General features: G+C 37.7%; 2 protein-coding genes and 1 long non-coding RNA gene across 20 annotated transcripts in view; 2 read left to right on the top strand and 1 right to left on the bottom strand.

The window, feature by feature from the left end:
* LOC140003005 (uncharacterized) overlaps positions 1–9774 on the top strand; it is a 49190-nt gene extending 39416 nt beyond the window's left edge. Inside the window, exons 2-3 of the long non-coding RNA XR_011810881.1 lie at positions 6017–6116; positions 8310–9774. This is a non-coding gene — a long non-coding RNA (uncharacterized lncRNA). The remainder of the gene's footprint in view (positions 1–6016; positions 6117–8309) is intronic.
* CDC7 (cell division cycle 7) lies at positions 1654–17642 on the bottom strand. 9 transcript variants are annotated; one of them, XM_027463427.3, is made up of 12 exons: positions 17514–17642; positions 15586–15691; positions 14228–14314; positions 12243–12378; positions 11490–11583; positions 11265–11407; positions 9701–9950; positions 9024–9119; positions 8072–8250; positions 6702–6784; positions 3847–3996; positions 1654–2830 (listed from the first exon to the last, which is right to left on the bottom strand). In XM_027463427.3, the coding sequence occupies exons 2-12, from the start codon at positions 15677–15679 to the stop codon at positions 2454–2456; spliced, it is 1689 nt and encodes a 562-aa protein (XP_027319228.1). In that variant the 5' UTR covers positions 15680–15691; positions 17514–17642; the 3' UTR covers positions 1654–2453. The 9 variants fall into 9 exon arrangements, with proteins under 9 accessions (XP_027319228.1, XP_027319231.1, XP_027319232.1 ...); XM_027463430.3 differs by having other exon boundaries at positions 14228–14311; XM_027463431.3 differs by having other exon boundaries at positions 14228–14311; positions 15586–15686; positions 17514–17637.
* A 74-nt stretch (positions 17643–17716) lies between these two features.
* HFM1 (helicase for meiosis 1) overlaps positions 17717–21669 on the top strand; it is a 66083-nt gene continuing 62130 nt past the window's right edge. For 3 of the 10 annotated variants that reach the window (XM_072041538.1, XM_072041540.1, XM_072041536.1), the window contains exons 1-2: positions 17721–18049; positions 20053–20210. The gene's annotated coding sequence lies outside the window, so the exon portion shown is untranslated. Of the gene's footprint in view, positions 18050–20052; positions 20211–20339; positions 20415–21669 lie in introns of all 10 variants that reach the window. The other 7 variants (XM_072041539.1, XM_072041535.1, XM_072041527.1 and 4 more) reach the window with 5 other exon arrangements.

The following is a 21669-nucleotide window of genomic DNA, read 5'->3' as shown; positions in this document are numbered from 1 at the left end:
GGGCTTCAGTTGCACCAGGGGAGGTTTAGGTTGGATGTTAGGAAGAACTTCTTTACTGAGAGGGTTGTGAGGTATTGGAACGGGCCACCCAGGGAAGTGGTGGAGTCACCATCCCTGGAGGTCTTTAAAAGACGTTTAGATGTAGAGTTTCAAGATATGGTTTAGTGGAGGACTTGTTAGTGTTAGGTCAGAGGTTGGACTCCGTGATCTTGGAGGTCTCTTCCAACCTAGATGATTCTGTGATTCTGTAATCTTAGAACCAATGAAGAGATAAGGAGAAAGCTCAGTGGCAGCTATGGCTCACCTCTAGTGTTTCCCTGCTGTTTTCCAACCAGCCTACCTTTACCCTCTTCCTCCTCCTTCCTCCCCCCCCCTCACCTTTTTATTCGTTTCCTTCCCCACTGATATCCCATTGCATTTAATATTTTACTTGAGGTTTTCATCCTTATGTAGAATACTGCAAAAAAGCACGTTGTAGGCATGTGCTTTTTCAAACATTTTTCTTTTCACTTTATTACCCGCCTCATACCCCAACCACTGATGTTTTAAGTATCTGAGAGAAGAATAACAATACATTCTTCTAGCTTGTTATTGAATATACTGAGCTTAGAATTGTTTCTTACAGAAGTTTATTTACTCTTAGTAATGGTAAAAACACCATCAGCAATGATGTTCCTGCTGTATTAAACTTAGGCAGTGGTTAATTATTCTAGTGCCTGCTGCAAGGAGCTGCTCAGTGCAGTGACTAGCAGGAAAGCTTAAAAAGCTGAAGTGGTTTAGAAAGTTCATAATGGATAGTTGACATATTTTTGCTTGTTGTCAGCTAGTGCTCTCATAAGACCATAGACAGCATGAGTGAACGTAGGAGGAAACAATACATCTGCAGACACTGGCAGACAGTGTTGCTTGCCAAATTTGGCCACAGTTCCTTTAGATAAATAATTTCTCAGTGATGTGCTTGTTGAAATTATATAAACAGCAAAAGTTACTAAGACTGAGGCCCCAGGGTTTTGTGGGTTTCAAGATTTTCTGCAATCAATATTCTGACATCTGCAAATATTTTTCTCTAACAGCTGATGCCAGGAACAGAGCAATATTACCATCACTTTGTATGTATTAAAGATTTTGAATATATTGAACGAATTGCTCTTCAGCCACAGCACTGGTCATGACCTTTGCACTAACATTACAAACACTTTCTATGAGAAGGCTTGCATAAAAGTTATCAAAGCAGTAATCTTTTCACAGAATGGCTTGTAACCTTTTATAGCAACAGCTCCACTAGCATTTCAAGAAATGTAAGTGGGAAAACCTTGTATTAAATTTCAGTCTCCGTAAGTATCATGCATTTTTAAAGCACCTCTGCTGAGCATAATGGAACTTACTTTGTACAATGAATACTTGGGGTTAGAGGTTAGTTTTTCCTCCTTAAGACTAGACAAAAGCTAGTTCTAACTTTGTGTAAGACTTCCTTGATAATTAAGATACCTCCACTATGACAGCTATATACACTAGTGCTATCTGAAAAGTGTTTTACATTACTGAGGAATTTATACAGGAAACAAATCTGCATAATTCTTCCTGAGCAGGAATGTCCCACAGGAAAACTTTACTTGACTAATCTTATTTTTATAGAAGCATCTCTAGACACTGTTCTGAAGTTATAAAAACAAATCCTTTATTTAAGATATTCTGTGAAGATCAGTTTCCATAACAGAAATCACTTTTACATGTCACACAAGACATTCTGTAGGCCATAGTTGTTGCATATTGACAGCTACCCATGGCACAGAGGAAATACGTGCTGTGCAAAATGAGTAACTGCATTTTTCACTAATACCTAAGTAGGAATGAACAGATGGGGGGGAGAAAATGTACTTTTAAAACAGTTATGCATTTATTTTGATGATAAAACCTCCAGTACCTGGCCCTTCCTCTAGCAACACTCCCAAAGTAAAACTGTTGTCTGAAAATAGTCTGAACAAAATTAATGGAGTTTGTTCCATCTTCAGTCTCCCATGTAGTACTCAGGAACAAAGCAGAGATATGAAATTAGGGAAAAAAAAAACCTCTCAAGCACTTTTCCTCTCAGTCCTGCCTTAACACAAATTTGTATATTTTGAGGGAGAATCTCGAGAATTAAGCTTGGAGCACAAGAAACTCTTCTTTTTAGTCAAAGAAAATTTTCTTAGAGAACAGGTACACACAGTAATAACACGTCAAAAGTGTCATAGGATAAGACCATGCTAGTGATGTTTATGTAACATTTACATCTGCAAGTATTTCTTAATGTAAACTTACATTTGCAGTCCAGCTGCACAAGACGATTTCAGTAGTGCTGTGCACAATGTCATGGTATTTCACTGAGTGTAAACATTAAGGGCAACAGGATAAAACTGCTTCAGAATCTCATGTTCACATAAAATGTATCAAAGCAATACCAGGGTATGTTCTCATAGACTTATGCCTTTAAAAAAGGGATGCAGCAAAGCCTCTTTTGCAGTTATTCTTGTTGCAGGGTTTAAGTCTAGTAGCTTATCAAGTAAGTCATATGCTTCATCAGGAACCTGATCCCATCCTTTCATGTCTGTTGCCTTAATTTCAGAAGCACCATCACCTTCCTGACAACCCTTTAAGTATTGAATTTCTTTTCCAAGTGTCTCAGGGGCACACTGTTTGTCTATTTCAACTGGCAAAGCTGAGTCATTTACAGACTTGATGGGTACATCAGGCTGGGATCTGCTACAGCTGCTGTTTGTTCCTCTCAGCTTCTCACAAAGGGCTCTTAAGTTTTGTGCTGGGACAACTTGGGTACACAGAATGGATTTACCTAGGGAAAAAAAAAAAATTTGTTCAGAAAATGACATTTTATTATACTTGCTCTGCAACTATAGCTTCTAAGTTTGTTTCAGAGAATATTTCAAAACTTGAAGTAACAGACATTAGTTCAAAAACAAACAAAAAAAACACACAAAAGATCCACCCAACCAACCAACCACCTATGTTTTACAGTGATGGCCCCAGCAAGACAGAAGTACAGTCTCAGTTCTGCTCAGAACAAACCTATTTGTTTGTTCATGAAGTTACGAACTGACAAATTGTCACCCAGTCCACACAACATATTTTTCCATTTCACTGTCAACTAACTTTACAGAACTGAAAATTAAAAACCCAATTCAGTTTATTACTTACATTACTGATTTAAACACCCGTGTCTGGAGAATGAAAATTGATGCTGTCACTTACACTTCCAGGTATCAAGTGCTTTAACATGTGGCTTGCAGACAATTAGGGGAATGGTTATTTCACGTTTTGTGCTTTTTTCCCCCTCCAAACAGGCCCTCTCTTTTTTTTTTTTTAATTGTTGTTCTTTTTTTTTTTTTTTTACTGGTCCTTTTTGAGGAGATAATAAAGCAAGTTTTACAACATCTAAATATTAAATCCTATTGACTTAAGGCTGTAAGGCAGATTTTGCAGGAGTAGAAACATTGCCTCAAAAATTCTAACCAAATCCTGGTAGAAAGCATTTAATTGGCATAATTTTACCTCGAGTGGCCTTGACTTACTGAAAAGTTGTGGACAGGTAGGGAAATCTATGGCATGAGGTAACCGACAAACAAAGTACAAAAGATAGAAAAATACAAAATTTTCTTAAAACCGCGCATGTACAGATTAGTAGTGTTATAGCATTTTACATGCAAAAAGTGTGATTTACTACTAAAGTGACTCCCAGAACTTAAAAATATATTTATAATTTAAAACTCACAACTTGACTGTAAGTCACTGTATGAAATAGCAGACCAAGCATACATTTTCCCCTTTTCCCCATAATTAAGATTTGCATACCGAAAGTTTTAGCAGCCTGAATGGTTTCCCTGGATCCACGAACTGTCATGATTTGTGCCAAAGCAGTTAAATCATCACTTGCTTTGTAAAATGGATACCGTCCACTGAGCAGAGAAAGGAATACAATTCCTGCAGACCACATGTCGATTGCTGCAATTAAAAGGAAACTCAGTAACAAGTAAACTTACAATTTCATCACAAACAAACTCCCAACATTCTTCAAAAAGAAATTATGACCAGAAATGTTATCAGAAAAAGTAATGTTCTGAATTACTGACATAAATCACATAGATAACATGTCAGCAGACAGTGTAAATTGCAATAATTATATACAAAAATTTCCTGCTTTCATATAGAGGAGTGTTTTCGTTTTTCCATAGAATTTCTCACATGAGTAATTTTATTACTTTGCAAAACTTAAAGTACCAAAACAACATTCAAGTTATTTTACTCAGGGAGCTGAAAAGGGGAAAAATGGCTAGTTTCAACACTTATTTAAGTTTGCTTCAGATTAAGAAAGCATTATATAAAGACCATGAATAAAAAGCAATTCAGAAATGAACACGAATCTTAATTTTCAGGGACTCAAGGTGCCAATTAGGCAGTACTAAAAAATTCATCCTACTACAGTTTGCTGCTCTCTAATATGAAATCACTTGACATGATAGCCAGTTTAAGAACTCTAATAGTTAGAAATTATTCATCACTTTCATTGTGTTATAAAGAGTACACAGAGTACTCTGAAGAAAGACGCCAAAGCATGATGGAAACTTTAATACTGAAAGTTATGAGAATACCTGTCTGCCATAATTTTTTGGCTCGATAAATTGAAAATTTTGAGAGATGGCAAGGAAAGTGAAGGAGAGAGAGTTTGAAGAATTCTCAAACTCTAGAGAGAAAAATTAACAGTCGGGAAATAAAGCCATAGTTATTGTACTTATCTTCCAGAAATTGGTCATAAATTTTCTGTAATTAATTTTGACATTTTAGCTAGAAACACCATCAGCACAGGATTCTGAAACTACTAAGTTGACTTCAGTTGCAAAACCAGGTTTTAAGTCTTTTTAAAAATAAAAACCCAAATTAATTATGGGTACAATTTAGAGTGCAAAAATTTTCATCTTATCTTGTGAATAAGTTTTAGTACTACTGTATCAATGTTGACCACACTATCTGCTTGAGGTGTTTCCCTGTATAGGAAAGACAATTATTAAGGTCAAGGCCTTTAAAGATGTCTTCCCAACTCTAGCTGAAATTAACTGACATTATATACTTGAACAACTAGTAAATCCAAGCCCTACAATCCTGGTAGGGCTGGGATGACCAGCAGACTGTAAGATCTTGTGCACCTCAACATCATGAGTCCTTCCTGTGCATTTGTCTAGTGGTTAGTATCTAACTACTGAGGCACATGGACTTGAAGGGGAGCAGAGGGACAAACCAAGTTAAAATGTAACTGGACATGTTTAGGACCAAATTGGGAGTTTGGGCTGTATTCCCTGTGCTGTAAACCTAGGTCAGTTACTTAAGGTAGCTCTGGACAGAGTCAGCTGGATCCAGCTGGTAACTTGGTCACAGCGCAGAGACCAAAACTAGTAGCAAGACTGGCAGGAATACAAGGAGCTGACTACAGCAGTCCAAGATGGAAAGAGCAGTCTGAGAAGGAAATTTGTTACTTCAAGTATACCATTATCTCATAAATATTAGTATAAGTCTACCCAGTTCTAATTAAGCACTTTGTTGACATATTACAACAGCTCTGCGCCACTGACTCAGTACCTTTAGGGCTGTGTCACAACCCAGGGTTTCCAGATTTACCATATTTTCTGTAATCCTGCTCTCCATTACCCTAGAGAACAGAAAACTGTCTGAAAGCTTATTTAAGACTATCCTGTGTCCAAAATTTCCTAGGTATGTCTTCCTTCTGCCTAAATTCTGTCTAGACAGATTTAGGGATTGTCTAAACTTGTCCTGGATTTCTGGATGTTTTCTAGTCCATGAAGCTGGCTGTTACAGCACAGACACAGTAACTCCAAACAGACTGCCATTTTTGAATACAGGTTCTGAGAACAATTGTATTTATCCCCTTTTTTTGTTAGTCAAAACTCCTGGTTGTACACCAGATATTTATAATAGGTAACTTTGCTTTTATTGGTCCTCCATTCTGCAGGCATGCATAACCTCTCCCATCCTACTTTCACCACCCGATGTATTAACCATCCTGCTGTTCTGCTCCAATGTTTACCAGGTTACTGAAAGTTTTGAATTTGGTAAGTTTCAACCCTGCGTAGTTAAAAATCTTAGTAAGAAAAAAATCACAAAACTTCAAAACTTACAGATCAGCTATTTAAAGCACTGGCAAAGAGGAAAAATCTGGTTAAAAGTACTGATTAACCAATACTTTCTAGAATACATTTGCAATCATACTATTCCTTTTGTCTGCTATGACAGCAAATGTGACAACCTGTCTAGAAAAGTCTAAAGTTATCCTGCCAAGATTTATTCAAGATTTTTCTTGAATAAATAAGCCAATAAACCAAGAAACTTGATAAAACTTATGCTTTGTTTTCTTTTAAAATGTGTGCTATCGACCTCCTGCATATGGCAGTACTCCTCAAGTGAATGAAGACATATTCAAGTTTCAAACACAATGAAAATACTCCTAACTTGTTCTTACTCTGAGTAATAAACTTTTAATTAAAATAAGGAAATGCTTGCTAAGTATTAGAACAGATGATAAACTGAATTTCCTATGTAAAAAGAAAGCCTCACATTAAAAAAGACAACGTAATGTGCATAAGTAAGAAAGATTGAAAGGTGAAAATAGGCATTAGTTTCTGTCTGTTGTGTATTACCTGTTGTCTGAGTGGGGCACTTTGTTAATACTTCTGGTGCTCTGAATCCAGGTGTTCCTGCTCTGGGAGCAACTTGCTGACACCTTGTAATAAGAGACAAATACATTTAGAATATAAAAGTTGAGAAATTAGTTCTAACTGTAATAACTTTAGAATATACTTCTGTGAGATGTTTAACCCTGACTTCTTGATTCAATTTTTAGAGCTTTGATGCATCTTATAGTTATCTAGCATATGATTATTACTCCATATAATAGCTTAATTATAATTACTTGTTATGTTTTTATTATATTATCTAGCATAAGGTAGCATCACAGAAATACTGCACAGTCCCGTCACAATGACTATTTTTAGTTTCATTCAGTGGTAACATAATTTCTGCTAAAGGTTTGTTTTCACAGGGAACTTTAAAGCTAAGACTAATTAAGGGTTAAAAATGCATTGGAGTTTTGGGTGTGGACATTCTGGCTCTGTATTAATCCACAGCAAACTAAGGTTCACTATTTCTGAGTGTTGTCAATAATTTACTTTTTGTTAGGTTAACTAAAAGCTGTGTGATTATTACTAAGATCTTTCCAGAGCTTTCTTGCATGTCATATGAAGTGCCTTCCTTTTATGGGCCACTTTTCTTTTTAGTTTGACAAATTCCTCATGTTTAATTTCTGAAATGAATGCTATCGCCATATTTTGACAGTCTGAGAAAAGCAGAACCACAGTTTCATGACTATGCCTAACAAGCAAAATTTGCTGCATGAAGCCACGTTCCCCAGTGTTGGGATAAAAAGTAATGATCGATAATAACCGAAATCAGTTGCAGAGGAATGGATTTGAATGCAGTTATTCAGATTCTCTAACCTGTCTACTATTAAAATGTAAACATATTTTAAATTAAATACAGAACAATCATCTTTCCTTTTTATTCTACATTTTGTGATTTCCAGAATGCAAACAGCTTGAGAAATATTTTTAACATAAAGTCCTCAAAAGGCAGGATCACTGAATTTTAATGCAGTTGGCATAATTTAGGCCTATAAGGTAACTACTAAATGATGGATTGATGTATCGTCTACTCTAAACCTTGTAATTAATTAAAGTGATGTTCTACAACACATGTAGGCAGATAATTAAATACAACAGCAACAGAAAATCATTAACAATGAACCTCTCTTGTGGTGCAGGTCGCAGTGAAACAATTACTCCATGAATTCCAGAAACTATTCTTTTTTTAAAAGAGCATGTTTAGTGTTTTAAGGGTTGCACAGATCAAATGCTATCTTTCACCTACTAAATCAGCTGTCTAGTAAATCTAAGTTTCTGACCTTGTTTGACAGCGCAGTAAGCAATTTTAAAACATTATTGAAGCAAATTACCTTGAAAGGCAAACACTGCAAACTCTATCCGTTGCATAACAGTCACAGGTCAGGTTTGATGGACAACCACTGGCAGCTTTTCTGCCTACCCCATTGCTCACTGTCCTGGTAGAAATAATCTTCTTCTTTGTTACTAACTTCCTAGATGAAACATCGATCACCTTTGATTGTTTCACGAGCTGCAATACAGATATTTTTGTGACAGTGAAGTATTTAACAAGTTTCCCTTTTCACATAGATACATCAGTCCCTGAACAACTGAAGAGGCTCTCATCAGCAAAGAGCTACAGAAGAGCAGAAGATAGCAACTCTTTCTACCAATACTATAACATCTATAAAACAGATCCTAGAGCTTTTTAAGTATCCTAATCTCTCCTTCTTCCCTTTTGGAACACATTTTTCAATGGTTACAAAAATCAGTATCCATTAGATATTCTAAAGATACAAGTTTTTTTCAAGTTAGTACTTTTCAAGCATTCTTTTAATTCAATACAAGAATAAAAATGCATGAAATAATGCCACAGCAACACAGTGGCACTAACTCTAATTCTACAGTAAAATGATCACTGTTAGACCAACCCTCTAATTTACTTGGGGTTTTTCCCCATGTCACATTAAATCCTAATTATAAAAAATACATAAAAATATTTATTACTTCAATTGCAAAATAAAAAAGGAAGGCTAAGTATATCTTAGTTGCACAGATACACATACAGAAAAGATATTAATTAGCATTACAGAGACAGCTACGTAACTAGCTCTTTAAGAGTTTCAAAAAGGACTGAAACAAATGAAAATTCTTCAAGCCTTCCAGTAAAGACACGCTTAATATTCTGTTCAAAACTTTTAGTTCCACAGGGTCCTGTAGTAGTGTCCAGTCTTACAGAACAACCAGTTCTATAATTTCTCAAATACGTAACAGATTGCTCTTACTGATGAGTCATATTCTTACTTTTGTATTTGAGTTCTCCTGGTATGTGGAACTATAGACATTGAAATTCCTCTCTCCAAAGACAGAGCGCTGGACAGAATGGTGCACATATTCCTCCTACAATACCAACAAAAAGGGCAATAAGGATCCTATCTAATACACAGTCAGCTGGATACTGACAGTTCAAAAAAAAAGTGTGAAGTGACATATAACAAGAACAGCTGCATGGCAAGTCATTTTCAGGCATCACTTTACTGTGGATGAAGAAAACATCGTCTAGACAGACCAGCAAACATGCTTACAAAATGAATCACACCTTAAGTGCCCCAAGACAATTTGAAACGTCATCTGTATTGCATTTGTTATGCAACTAGGCATACATGAATAATTATTGTTTTGGGGAGGAGTTCCATGGTACATGGGATTTAAAAAAAAAAAAAAAAAGATTTAGGGCTTTCTAGAGCAACCCATGCTAGAGTTTTATGCAGCCTTCAACATGCATTATATCTACCAGCTACAGAATGTTGCCAGTGGTTATATAAAACTCACTACTTCAATATAAAATCTGTGATTCTGTGCATCAGATTATGACCCTACAAGATAAGTATGCACAGCTTTTGTTCAAGTATAACATCTCCCCCTGTTGGACAAAGCAATATATTAAACATGCAACAATATTAATGAAAAGGACTGAGAACCTTTCCTCCTCTTCCTTGTTTTATCTGTATTTTTGACAGTGAGCTGGACCGTTTATCAGACGCTTTTGAGGCTGACTGTTGAGCTATCTGTTTAGGTGCTGTGACGCCGACAGAAACCCCATTTCCCAGAGCTGTGTTGGGATTACTTTGTGAGCAACTTCCCTGCTGGTCTTCAGACTGTGCAGTTTTGAGAAGTTCAATTTTTGTATCAGGGGTTCCTTGTGCCAAGCCAAAATCTACCAAGGCATACCTAAAAGACAAAAATTTAGAATTATAAGTCAAAAAGTATCAACCAGTTCTATCTACTATTCATTACTTGTTTATCTGTGTTTTCCTCAATATGTTGCTTATCTGTCATGTTGCCAGCATCACAATGCTATTCTCCTCCTTTTGTCCTATCTGTCCTGCCGTATTTGTCTCCCACTGTTTTACCCCATACCTATCTGTCTGTCTATATTTTTTTTTGTGTTCTGTAAGCTTTTCAAGTGTATAAATTTCTCCACTGGTGTTTTAAAAACGATTCCCAGCATCTCCTTTCTGGGTTCTTCTGGTTCTATGGCTCTGAACTACCTCAGAAACAGTCAAGTAAAAATGAATCAATACTTGCAGGACTCCCCTGGACGGAGGCACAAATGCAGCAGTGAAGACAGATGAGACAATAACAATGCTGAGAGTTTTGCCAAGCACTGCTACTGGAATTTACTTCACTCTTCAATCGGGTAGGACTACATTAGGACTACATTTCAGATTTGTCATTAGAATAATCATTTTTGGTAAAACCATTACTGAAACAGTCCAGCTGTCCCTGGGTCTCAGACAAACTCAATTCCACAGCCTCCACATCTTAAGTAGAGATTAAGGTTCAAAGTTGGAAAAACAAAATGGTGTAGGAATACATTTTGAGAGACAAAAATAAGTATTTTTCAAATTTCAAAGTTTGGGACTTGGCAAAATATAATCACGTTTCTCCAACAAACTTTAATTGCACATACTCACCAGTGCAGCCATAGGACTGCTAGCACTGACACAGGACTTTAATCTAGCTATTCCAGTTCTTCACAAAAAAAGCATTATCTTGCTTTTAACAGTTGTTAGATATTGTAACTTGCAGAGGATAAAAAAAAAAAAAGCAATTGTGCTAGTTATAAAAATTAATTCAATTTAAGATAAAAACCCAAATCCAACAGTCTCATCTGTATCAGATTTACACTGTCCATGAGAAAAAATTACAAACATTAGCTTTATTCAGACAACTAATGATTTATTCTCTTAATTCTTATTCAAAAAATGCAGCACTTCTACTCAATAGTAAAATTTTTATTTTTTCAGGTACTTGTCACTCTATAAGGCAGATACTACATTAAATATTAAAAAAAATCTTTCCATACTCAAATCCCTGAGCACAGAAATGAGTTTTACGAATGAAAAAAATAGCTTTTTTAGCTTTATTACTTAAGCACATGTTATGCATCTGAAAGGAAAAAAAAAAAGCCTGATTTACTCTGTTCTGCCAAGGCACACATCCCCAAATGGTATCACGATATGGTCATCTGGACACACTTACTCTTTTAGCCGCCTGTTGTAGAGGAAGTTACTGGGTTTGACATCACGATGAACAATACCAAAGTGATGAATGCGCCTCAATGCTTTAAACAGATTAAACATGTATTCTCTCACTTCTTCAAAGGAAAGAGTATTCAAAATGTCCTGAAAGATTATTTGGATACTGTAATTATGCAACTACTTTCAACTAAGAGGTTCTACTATAAATAAAAAGTCTGGGACTCACCAAGAAGGATTCGTGTTCCAGATAGGGCATAACAATAACCACATGATCATTTTTCCTAAAGCAATATTTAACTCCCATAACGTTATCTTGTCCCCTAAAAGAGAAGTAATGTCACTGAATAAAGACCAGAAGACTAATGTTGATATTTGTTTCTTATAAAATTCAGTCAGGCTTTATTTTAATATATAGCTTATACTTTGACAGCAGTCTTACCAGCAGCGAGTAACTACGCTGTTCTCATGTCATTGTTATGTTCCATGTAAGTTTTGCATTTGCAAATGAGGGCTCCACAGGTTTTGGGGCCATGGTTTGTAGTTACTGCTGTGTTTAAAGTTAACCTAACCTTCATGATACCAGCTTCCTTCTGAAGGTGTGCTATTATTCAGCACTCTGGCAACCAGCATTCATTCCTAAAAATGTATTTTCTGATTACGAGGTTATTTTTTCCAAGCATTTCAGAACTGGAATATTTGTTATCACATAGATACATTATAGAATCAGATGGAAAATATAGCACCACCTGCAAACTGAGACTAGCAAGAAAGGACATTCATTATAGATAAGACTCCATTTCTTATTTGCTCTTGCTATAAAAATCATACATTTCTGTGGTTAAAAACAAAAACAAACAAACAAAAAAAAAAACCACAGAAGAAATGAAGTGCCAAAACTTTAAATAAATAAATGCAGAACAGCAAGACAATATTTAGTACTTTAATCATGACAATCACACATTTTTTTTTGTTTATGTACCCTGCTACTGTGAGGCACTGAAGTTCAGCAGCAATTCGCAGAGGGTGACTGGTTGGAATCAAGTGCTTCAGAGCCATTTTTTCTTCACATCCCGCTTGTAATTTTGCTGTGGCCAAGTAAACAGAACTAAAAGTACCTGTAAAGAAGGGAGAAAAACATTGTCTTCAGCATCTTTAATTAGGTCAATTCACTTTTCACAGAAATAATCCAACTGTTCACAGTCTTACAGTGCACTTGACACTACGTCAAAAGCAGATTCTATAATAGAAAATATGCAGTTCTTTTTTCTATTACTGAATTCAGTGATCTTGTATACAAGTTTTTTATGTCAGTAGAAATGCAAATGTAACACTGTCTAACTTGCCTGGGACATAGAGCTCTCTGAATGTAAATTTCCTATCTTTGATTTGATTTCTTGTTTAGGTAGCTCACTTTCATCTGACATCCAGCTCTTCTCTCCCTGCAGTGTAAGTGGGCTATCTAATGCTAATCTGGAAAGCACTGCTTTTGCTTTTTCAAAGCATTTCTGAAATCACTTACACTGCCTTCATTCTGTTAACTTATTTATAAAGTAAGGCAGATTCTCACTTGATGTCTACTTTACTATTTGTTTGCCCCCAGCATGACCACATAGACAGAACAAGATAGATTCATTTGAGAAAGGGACTATTCAGACTGTACAATAAACTTTCCCACATTATAAAGATATCCTAATATACCTCTGAGAAGGTTAATTTATCTTAATGATATGAGATATCTGAAAATATAAGTTGAAACATTCTTCCATATAAATAACCAGTTCAATTTACTTTTGATTATATTTTAAGTATTGTGCTTGCATCGTGTTAAATTTAACAGTCTGTAAGTGTATACATACATCAAATGCCAGCAAAAATTCTAAATACTTCTTTCAGTCATAAAAAAGCTAGAGTCCCATAAATTCAGTAGAATTGCTCATAGCAACATGGGTTACCAAGTTGACCTAAGACCTTAGTTTTGGTAGTGAGAACTGCTAAAAACAAAACAGACTCCTGAACAGAATCTTAAGTCGAAGCTTGTCTTCTCCTAATCCTGCAGATCTGCTGGTGGTATTTTTGGCTCTCAAGAGCATTGTTTGCTTCCAAGAGCAACATTGGAATATTATTCATAACTAGAGATTTTGCTTAATTATACTATCTTATTTATGATAGCCAGAACTTCACATTTTCTTTAAATTTTGGATCAGTGTACTGAATGGAGGCTTCTTTTTTGGAGAGAGAAACTTTTATCCACATAGTTTGCCATCACATGTATTCCATCACAAAACAACTATAATGCAATCCTGTTTTCTCAAAAACATCTTAATTTAAAAGTGTGGAGTGTCATTACACATTTCAGAGATCAAAAAGATAAAGTTTTAAAATGTGCTTAAGTTGGAAACCACTAAGAATCTGTTTATAGTAATACCTAACTTCTATTAAAGAATTATCTGTTGAGTATCAGGAGTACACAAGTGCTCCAAAATTCCACGCTGAATGTCTTAAAACAAAACCAAAAAAAGAAAAATTAAAAACCACACTAAAGTAGTTATAATATTCCAGCCTCCTCCTCCCCTTCTGCCCAAAGGATTTCAGTGGAAACAAAACCAGTAGTTAAATATGTCAAAACAATACATATAGATTTCTCATATTGAAAAGGGAAAGGAAAGAGAATGGATGTTAGGACTTACTTGCTTGAATCTATCCCCCCAAATTTTAGTTGTCAAAATGAGAATGTTGGCTTTCTGAAAAGCTTTAGCACACTGGATATTCACGAAGATCTCTTGAAAATGTTCCTAACTAAAACACCTATATATTCAGTAACTTATTAAAATTACTGCATACACCAAAAAGTAAATCAAAAATGTGTCTGGCTTAGATTATATATATATTGGCATGTTAGATTTATACCTCTTAAGTTATAAAAACAAAAAATTAAGTTCAAGAAAGTTAAAATAAAACATTTACCTTCTCCAATTTTTTCCTTAATTTTGAACACATTTACAAGCTGTGGCACTGCTTCATAAAGTTTTTCAATATCTTTTTTTATTCCTTCTTCGGAAAGAATAAGAAAAATTAGTTAGGACTATTATTGCTTGATTCAATATCCGATCTGTATTTCAGATCACAAATCACAATTCAATTCCTAGTATTGTGAATCAACAAACAGAGGAAAAAATAGCAGAGGGGTACTTATCCTTGCTGACATTAATATCCGCATACTTGATCATCTCCTTCTTCACATTCCCTTATATGCTGCAGCATTTTTTAAAAAATTACTTACTTGCCACCTAGCAATTCCTGAGACAGGAAAAGCCTTTTTAATAAGAATTCACATTCCAACTCATTGATAAATGTTTTCATGAGATGTGCAATGTTGATTTCACAAAAGACAAAACTATAATAGTAATTTACATAAACACAGGAGCACATCGATGGGATGCAAATCAAGGATCAAAAACGTAGGAAAATTATCAAGATTACTAACACATTCTCATAGATTGTTACTCAAAATAGGAACTACCAAAAAACATTTGCTCTGCATTTGAATTTTTGCACTTCGTGCTGCAGTCACTAGATGGCATGACAAGGATATTGTACTGTATTCTTCCAAAAAATTATGTAATTTTCTATTCAAGTCATGAATCCTTGTATTTTAAGTGTTCTCTATAGCCTGGTTAAGAATTCACTTCTTTTGAAGCCAAGTATGAAGTATGTAGAGGCTGTGACTAACTTCTGTAAAGCAGGCATAAAGAATATTTTATTATAAAGAAGTATGCAAAAACTGGCATTTGGAAAGTCAATCAAATGGAGAAAAAAAGAACGTGTATACATTTTGCATCCTAAAAACTAATCATAAATTCAATTTAACAAACACATATATTGTTCTGTGTACATAAAAGTATACTGTAATTTACCAGGGCAATAATTCACAAGCAAGGAGAATTATTTTCAAACTATCATTATTACACTTGTAACAAAGCATGGATTAGTAAAACATAGGTGTTTCCTCTCAGGAAGATATTAACCTTAATTAGTTCTGAAACATCCTATACAAACTTCATTCTGAGGCCAGTAGCCATCGGACAGAGTTAGAAAATGGTTCTTGACAGTGATGTATTTCTAACAGCTCTGTCAGAACAACCCTTGTTTAGAACTAGATTGCTATGCAAACTGCTTCAAATAAAGCAACTTAACAATTTGTTTTCAATGCTTGTACCTGAGTTTGACTGACACGAACTTATTGATGCTGAAACTTCCTGAAGTGATGAAGAAACACATCAGCAATAAAACATAACATTACTAGTCTCTGTTTTAGCACATACCTGAAAGCTTGCTGTTCTGCTCATGCTTCCTGCTTATGTCTTCAGCCTGATGAGGGTGCTGTTCATCACAATGAGACTTCAATGCTGTCTCCATCACAAAACTAACCTTAAGAAAAAAAAGAAAACACAAGACTTTGAGGACTGCTTCTGGACACCTCAGGGAGCAAACATATCTGATACTTCCTTGCCCTGCATTCAGTTTCTGAGATGAGATCTGCGGAGTCCGAGGAGTTCCTCTGTGCTACTTTAAAAAAAAGCAAAGACTCATCCAGAGAGAAACTAAACCAGTAAACCCACTCTATCCCCAGTAAAAGGAGAAAAGGGAGAATGGAAGGAAGACAGCACGGTAAGCTTAGACACAAATGATTTTCTTTTATCTCATGTGTTTGCTCATTCACATTAAAGCATTATCTTTTCCCTGCAGTTTGCTTTGAAAAGCAAGGAGCTGATCCACACAGAACTAGCTGCATTGCATACTGCAGCACCAACACAGAAACAAAAAACTTGAAACCATTTTTAAGAGGAAAATATCTGCTCAGTATGTGAGATTTCTCCCTCTCTCTTCTAGGGAAGATAAACAAAAAGCCTAAGTATTTGTTCCCCTCCCTCAATAATAGGACGTGCTTATTTGAAATGCTTCTTGCCAAATCTTGTAAACAAAACTGTAAATTACTACAATGTACTAATACTGTGTGTACTAATATTGTACAAGTAAAAGAAAGAAAAAGATAACCCTCTTTCATGAAGAAAAGAGAGCACATCAGGGAAAGATAACCAGCAGTCAGTGAGATTAGAACCACTGCCTCACACAGTTGCACTACAGTTTCTGAAGATGTTCCTTGCTTGTAACTCTGCCAAACCTACAAAGTTCTGGCTGAAGGCAGAAAAGTATTTTGCAAAGCTTCAGATGAAAGGATTTATCGGCTCCAGCTATGGAGCTGTAAATACATTTTGTCCCCAAAGAATTCTGGCTGCCTTCAGTTTGTTATCCACGTGCAGCAGAGCGGAGGCAGGCAACAGCTGCTTTCTCTGAGGTAACTTTGCTGGAGAGCACGGCTTGGAAACTGAAGGAAGGAAAGCAGAGCTGGTTCTGCAGTCTCTTTCACAGGTAGACACTCCCTCTGCTAGTGCTGTGTAGGCAGATGAGCCTGTTCCAAACCTGGAGTGGCACGGCCTCCTTGGCAGGAGCGCAAACAGGCCTGGTGGCCTCTCCTGCAGCCCACTCGCTGCGACCCAGCACCGCACCGGCCTCAAGCTGGGCCTCGCGGCTGGCCACGGGCAGCTGCTGCGGCAGGCAGGGGACGGGAGCAGGCAGGGGACGGGAGCTCCTCGCTGCGTGCGCAACTCCACGGGGACACGAGAGTAAAGGCTCCGTCCCGCAGGCTGCCATTTCCGTCAGTTCATGTTAAACACAAGCTACTACCTGCAGAACTAAACATCCAGGACGGTAACATAGATAGATAGAGAGAGAGATAGAGATATCTATTCGGTTATTTAAGGAAAGCAAGTTTTGCGGCTGGATTAAGCCCCGCAGTGCGCTGACGCCGCAGAGCCGTATCGAGCCCGCACAGCCCGAATTTCGGTTTGGGCCGGACAAGGCCGGCAGCCCGGGACAACAGGAGATAGCCCGAAGGAGATGAGCACGGCTCTGGGGGCAGCTCCTGGTGGCACGGCTCGGCCGCAAGCCCGCAGCCGGGCCACGCAGAGCGCCTTCGGGGCGCAGCCTGACCGGCCGGCACCCCAGGCTACCGGGCGAACCCGGGGCCGGCCGGGCCGCCAGGGGTTGCCGAGGGGCCCCCAGCGCCGCTGCCCGCCGGGGATGGCCGCGGGGGAGGGGGGAGGCACGGAGCGACCGCCCCGTACCGGGCTGGGGGGGGAGGGGGGGGGTTGGGGGGGTAGAGGGGAGCCGCGCGCGGGACCTCACTCACGCGGCTGCCGCCGGGGTTTTGCCCGCTGCCGCCTTTTGCCGAGCGCCCCTCCGCAGCCAATCCCGGCCCGCAGCGGAAACCGCGGCCTCGGCGAATGGGGCGGCCGCGCGGAGGGAGTCGCGCTGCTATTGGGCGGCCGGCGGGAAGAGGCCCGCCCCGGAGGGGAGAGCGGCGCCGCGCGCGCGGGGCGGCCGTGAGGGGCCGTGAGGGGACCCGAGGGCCCCCCTCAGCCCGGCCGCGGGGCGGGCATGAATTGGCCTGCTCCGTCGTTGAATTGTGTAACAGAAGGGATTGCGCAGCGTACAAAATGAAATGTGCGTTTTGGTTTCAGTCCATGCGGTAGCCACTGGCCGTAGAACGAGCAATGAAAAAGACACAGTGTGTCTGGAAAACACGAAGCAGTGAAGGAAAAGATTCTGTATGCCTTTGTTTCTCTGACAGAGATCACAGGCTTTGAATTCTTGTGACTTGTGCCATCCTAAAAGCTTTCCCGTGGAGATACTTTTGTAGAATGGATTTAAGCCTACTCACAGCAGGTGTGTGCTTCTAATCTACACTGCAAGAAAACCGTAACTTTAGTGGCTGTAAGTTTAAAATCAACAGTTCTTGTGACTACTGAAGGACCAAAAGCAAACAGGAGCATTATGGGTCGTGACTCTGTGGTCTGCAGGAGAGGCCCAGCAAGGGCAAAGCAGGATGGTGGGTTAGCCAGTCAGCTGCAGCCCTGCATGCCCTGCATGTGGCTAGCACACACACGGCGGGGCAGAGGTGTTTTAAATCTTCTGGGTTTTACTGTCCACTGCCTATCAGTTGCTGGACTTCCGGGCATCAAATTCTATTGAGTGATGCAAGGAAAAGAGATAGTTCATTGGAATTATGCTTTGCTGTTGCTTAAAGTGGTGGAACATTAGGGAAATCAATGCAGTTGCATGTTTCTAAATAGAATAATTTAGCACTTTCTGTCTTTTATTCATATTTTTTTTGGTCATTATTTCTTTTTATTTTAAGGTGAAAAGCATTTTTTTGTTGTTGTTGTTAAAGAATAGCTTCTCTTCTGCATTTGAATATGCCTAACTTCAGCCCTAGGTAAATAACAACAAAGCCTGAAGTTGCCAAAGTTCCCAAGGCACCATTGCAACTTGGCCATTACCTTATAATAAGCTGTAGCTAGGTTAGCAAAAACTTTAAAACCAGAAACAGGTTTTACCACTTTTATCAAGTTGTGTAGTCTCCCATTACACCATTTAGAAATAGGGTGATGAAACACGTTGCTGAGCTACTTTGGTGGTTCTGTTGTTTTATTTATTTTTTTCCAGTGGTTATTCTAATTTGCACTTTCTGTTAAGAGCTTTTAACAAAGCAGTTCAGCAGCTGGAGATTTAGCTAAGTTAAGATTGGGACAATCTTTATTCATTTCTGAATACTTCATTGCACTGTGTTGCATTACTTTTCAAGCTAATATTTGCAGAAAGGTTGGTGATTATGAGTTGCATGTTTAGCTCTGCTGCCTCCTGGCCAGGTCAGAACTCCAGCCTGCCTCCTTGGCCTGCCTGCCTTTGAGTTGTGAGAATGTGAACTACTGAATCATCACCCTTTCTGTAGAGTTTCCATTCTTGGCATTTCTCCATGAATTATGTCAATACTGGCTTTCTCTCCAAGAAATTCCTTTAATTTTCTCTTCTAAATTAGACTCTGCTTAGCTGTGGTTTTCTTCCCTGCAATATCTCAATTTCTCTTCATTACAGTGCCTAAAATCCTTTTCATTTATACCTTTTTCACCTATCTACCTTAATCACTTGTTCTTCTCTATTTCTTCCTTTCCTATTGATCTAAATGCATTGTGGTCTCTCATGCTGTCTTTCCAGTGGTTCTGGTTCTCCATCATGTCAAATTTACATTTATTTGTTCTCACAAGTATAACTGCACTTGCAGTATAATCTAATATTGTCTCTTATTTTACTGTCCTACTCTTTTTAGTCTGCCAGAAATGCCAGCCTTGATGTTCACCTTCATTTATCTCTCTAAAAAGGCTTTTTACATTCTTGTTTCTCATCTGTTTACGGAGGAAGATCATTCAAGTTGGCTGTGACTCTCCTCATAAGAGTATCTTCTCAAAATTCACCTTTTTAGCAATGTCTTTCTTCAGGTACATCTTCACAAAGGAGTAATAGATTATTTATACCATTTCCACTATATTTCCTTAATGCTTAATTATCTCTAGCTTATTTTTGTTTTATTCAGAATGAATGTAGAATAGCTTAAGGCGTAGCTTCTGCCTTTGCTAAAGCATGAAAAACATTCCTTTTATGTTGGCTTTGGTAAGTATAAAATCCCTTTCCTTCTTTGCTGTTGGGACACAGAAGGCTCCATCTTCTTATTCAACATTGAGCTTCTAGTTCCAAGAATGTACCAAGTTAGAACTTCTCAGAAGGAAAGAGAAGAAATTACATCAACCAAATACAACAAACAAAAAGCAGCATATCTAACGCTCTGCAAGTCAAACTGCTGAACTGTTTTCTCTTTGTGGCGTTATCTCTAGGTTGAATCTAAAGGACGAGAAGCCAAATGACAAGCCAGGCCTAAGCTGAGCGTTGCTTAAGGCTGACAAGCAATTTGCAAAGCCAACCTCTGGGAGCTCTCCAAGAAAGGATCAAAACATTGCAGTGTGATTGCATCCACTGCTGCCAGAATCTGCAGGTGAATCAAAATTTTTGTGTCTTTTGACAGATCTAATATAGTCTGTGTTGACATTAGAACATAGCTATTAACCTCTTCCTAGGCTTGTTAAACCAGCATAAGTCTCCTTGTGTTTATACTGTGCTCCAGCCTTAAAACAAAGACAGGAGAGATCCAGGAGGTATCCAGAAGGATAATTGATGGATGTTTCCAGCACAGATAGAGGTAGGAGATCCTTACATTCCCTGCTACCGAGACCATTTGGTTGTAAATTAGAAACTTAGAATGAGAAACTAGAAACTACTTAGAAATGAAAAAGTACAAGTGATTACTGTCCTGGCAATATGTGTATATATATATTTATATAAAATTCTATTTTAATGTTAGTATAGACTGTTAAATGTGTTATTCAGTCTTCATTAGCTTAAATGTCACATGCTTCCCAATTTTTAATTCCTCTTATTGTCAAGAAATATGATTCTATGGCAAATTTTTCTCTCTTTAGCACCAGGTTGAGACAAATCTCTTCATGCTGTTGTGCCCTTTAGGAATACTGTCAAATTCAATCATTCAGGACTCATGAGTCTTGCACTAACATGAAGAGATTGATTTGAAAACCATGGGACTAAAGGTTGTTTGTTGTTTTTTTTTTTCCTGTTTTTCATTTTCCATTTCCATACCTTAACCATTTTACATGAAAGCTGAGATCACCAGCTTTGCTCTCACATGCAAATGAGTACTTCACAATGCTATGAAGCCCTAGAATAGTGCACTAGGATGTGACAGTGACTGTCTGTGCCAGTATTTTCTGATCAGTTAGATCTATCTGAAATGTCAAGAATTATTGTGGTGTCAGAAAATATACTGGAATATAGCAGCCTCTGCAGCCCATTTAGAGTGAGTTAAAAATAGACATAAAAAGTACCTCAGGCAAAGATGCAGAGGAATTCTTGACCTTTCATAAACTGGGCCCCATTAAAACAAAGTATGCTTTCATAAAGTCAACAGAAGACATACACCTAAGAATAAATGAATGCAGGTTGTCCTAAGCAATGAAGAAGTTTGAAAAGGACTAGTAAGTCAAATGGCAAGTAAATGAACACCGGTTCCAAGTGTGATGTTGTAGCACAAAGGGTCCATGCAGACCTTGACGTGCGGACAGAGTGCAGATATTAATGGTGGTAATTTTTACATCTATGTATAAATTGCAGAGAGTGATTCAGGCATGGCTTTTATAGTTCTGGTGCTCATGTTGCAAGATGGATACAAAAAAAAAAAAAAGAAATGAGTACAGAAAAAAGCTATAGGATGTTCTGTCAGAGAAAATGACATATAACAGAAGAACTAAAAATATACTGAATCAAAAATACTGAAAGGTGAGTTTATAACAGTGTATACATAACACGCACAGAAAGAATTATTGAGTATAAGGACCTTTGAATTTACCACAGAGTGATGTAAGAAGGAATAATGCATGGTA

The sequence above is a fragment of the Anas platyrhynchos genome, chromosome 8 (genome assembly GCF_047663525.1).
Source record: "Anas platyrhynchos isolate ZD024472 breed Pekin duck chromosome 8, IASCAAS_PekinDuck_T2T, whole genome shotgun sequence".
NCBI lineage: Eukaryota > Metazoa > Chordata > Aves > Anseriformes > Anatidae > Anas > Anas platyrhynchos.
The sequence above is the reverse complement of the archived record's forward strand: the minus strand, read 5'-3'. Positions and strand labels throughout refer to the sequence as shown.

Coding starts and splice junctions, on each gene's coding strand:
- CDC7 (XM_072041542.1), bottom strand. CDS start 16,975: ATGGCAGCCTGCGGGACGGAGCCTTTACTCTCGTGTCCCCGTGGAGTT. Junction 14,315..15,585: donor GCAGAACAGCAAGCTTTCAG/GTATGTGCTAAA, acceptor TTCTTTCCGAAG/AAGGAATAAAAAAAGATATT. Junction 3,997..6,701: donor GTGCCCCACTCAGACAACAG/GTAATACACAAC, acceptor TTTTAATTGCAG/CAATCGACATGTGGTCTGCA.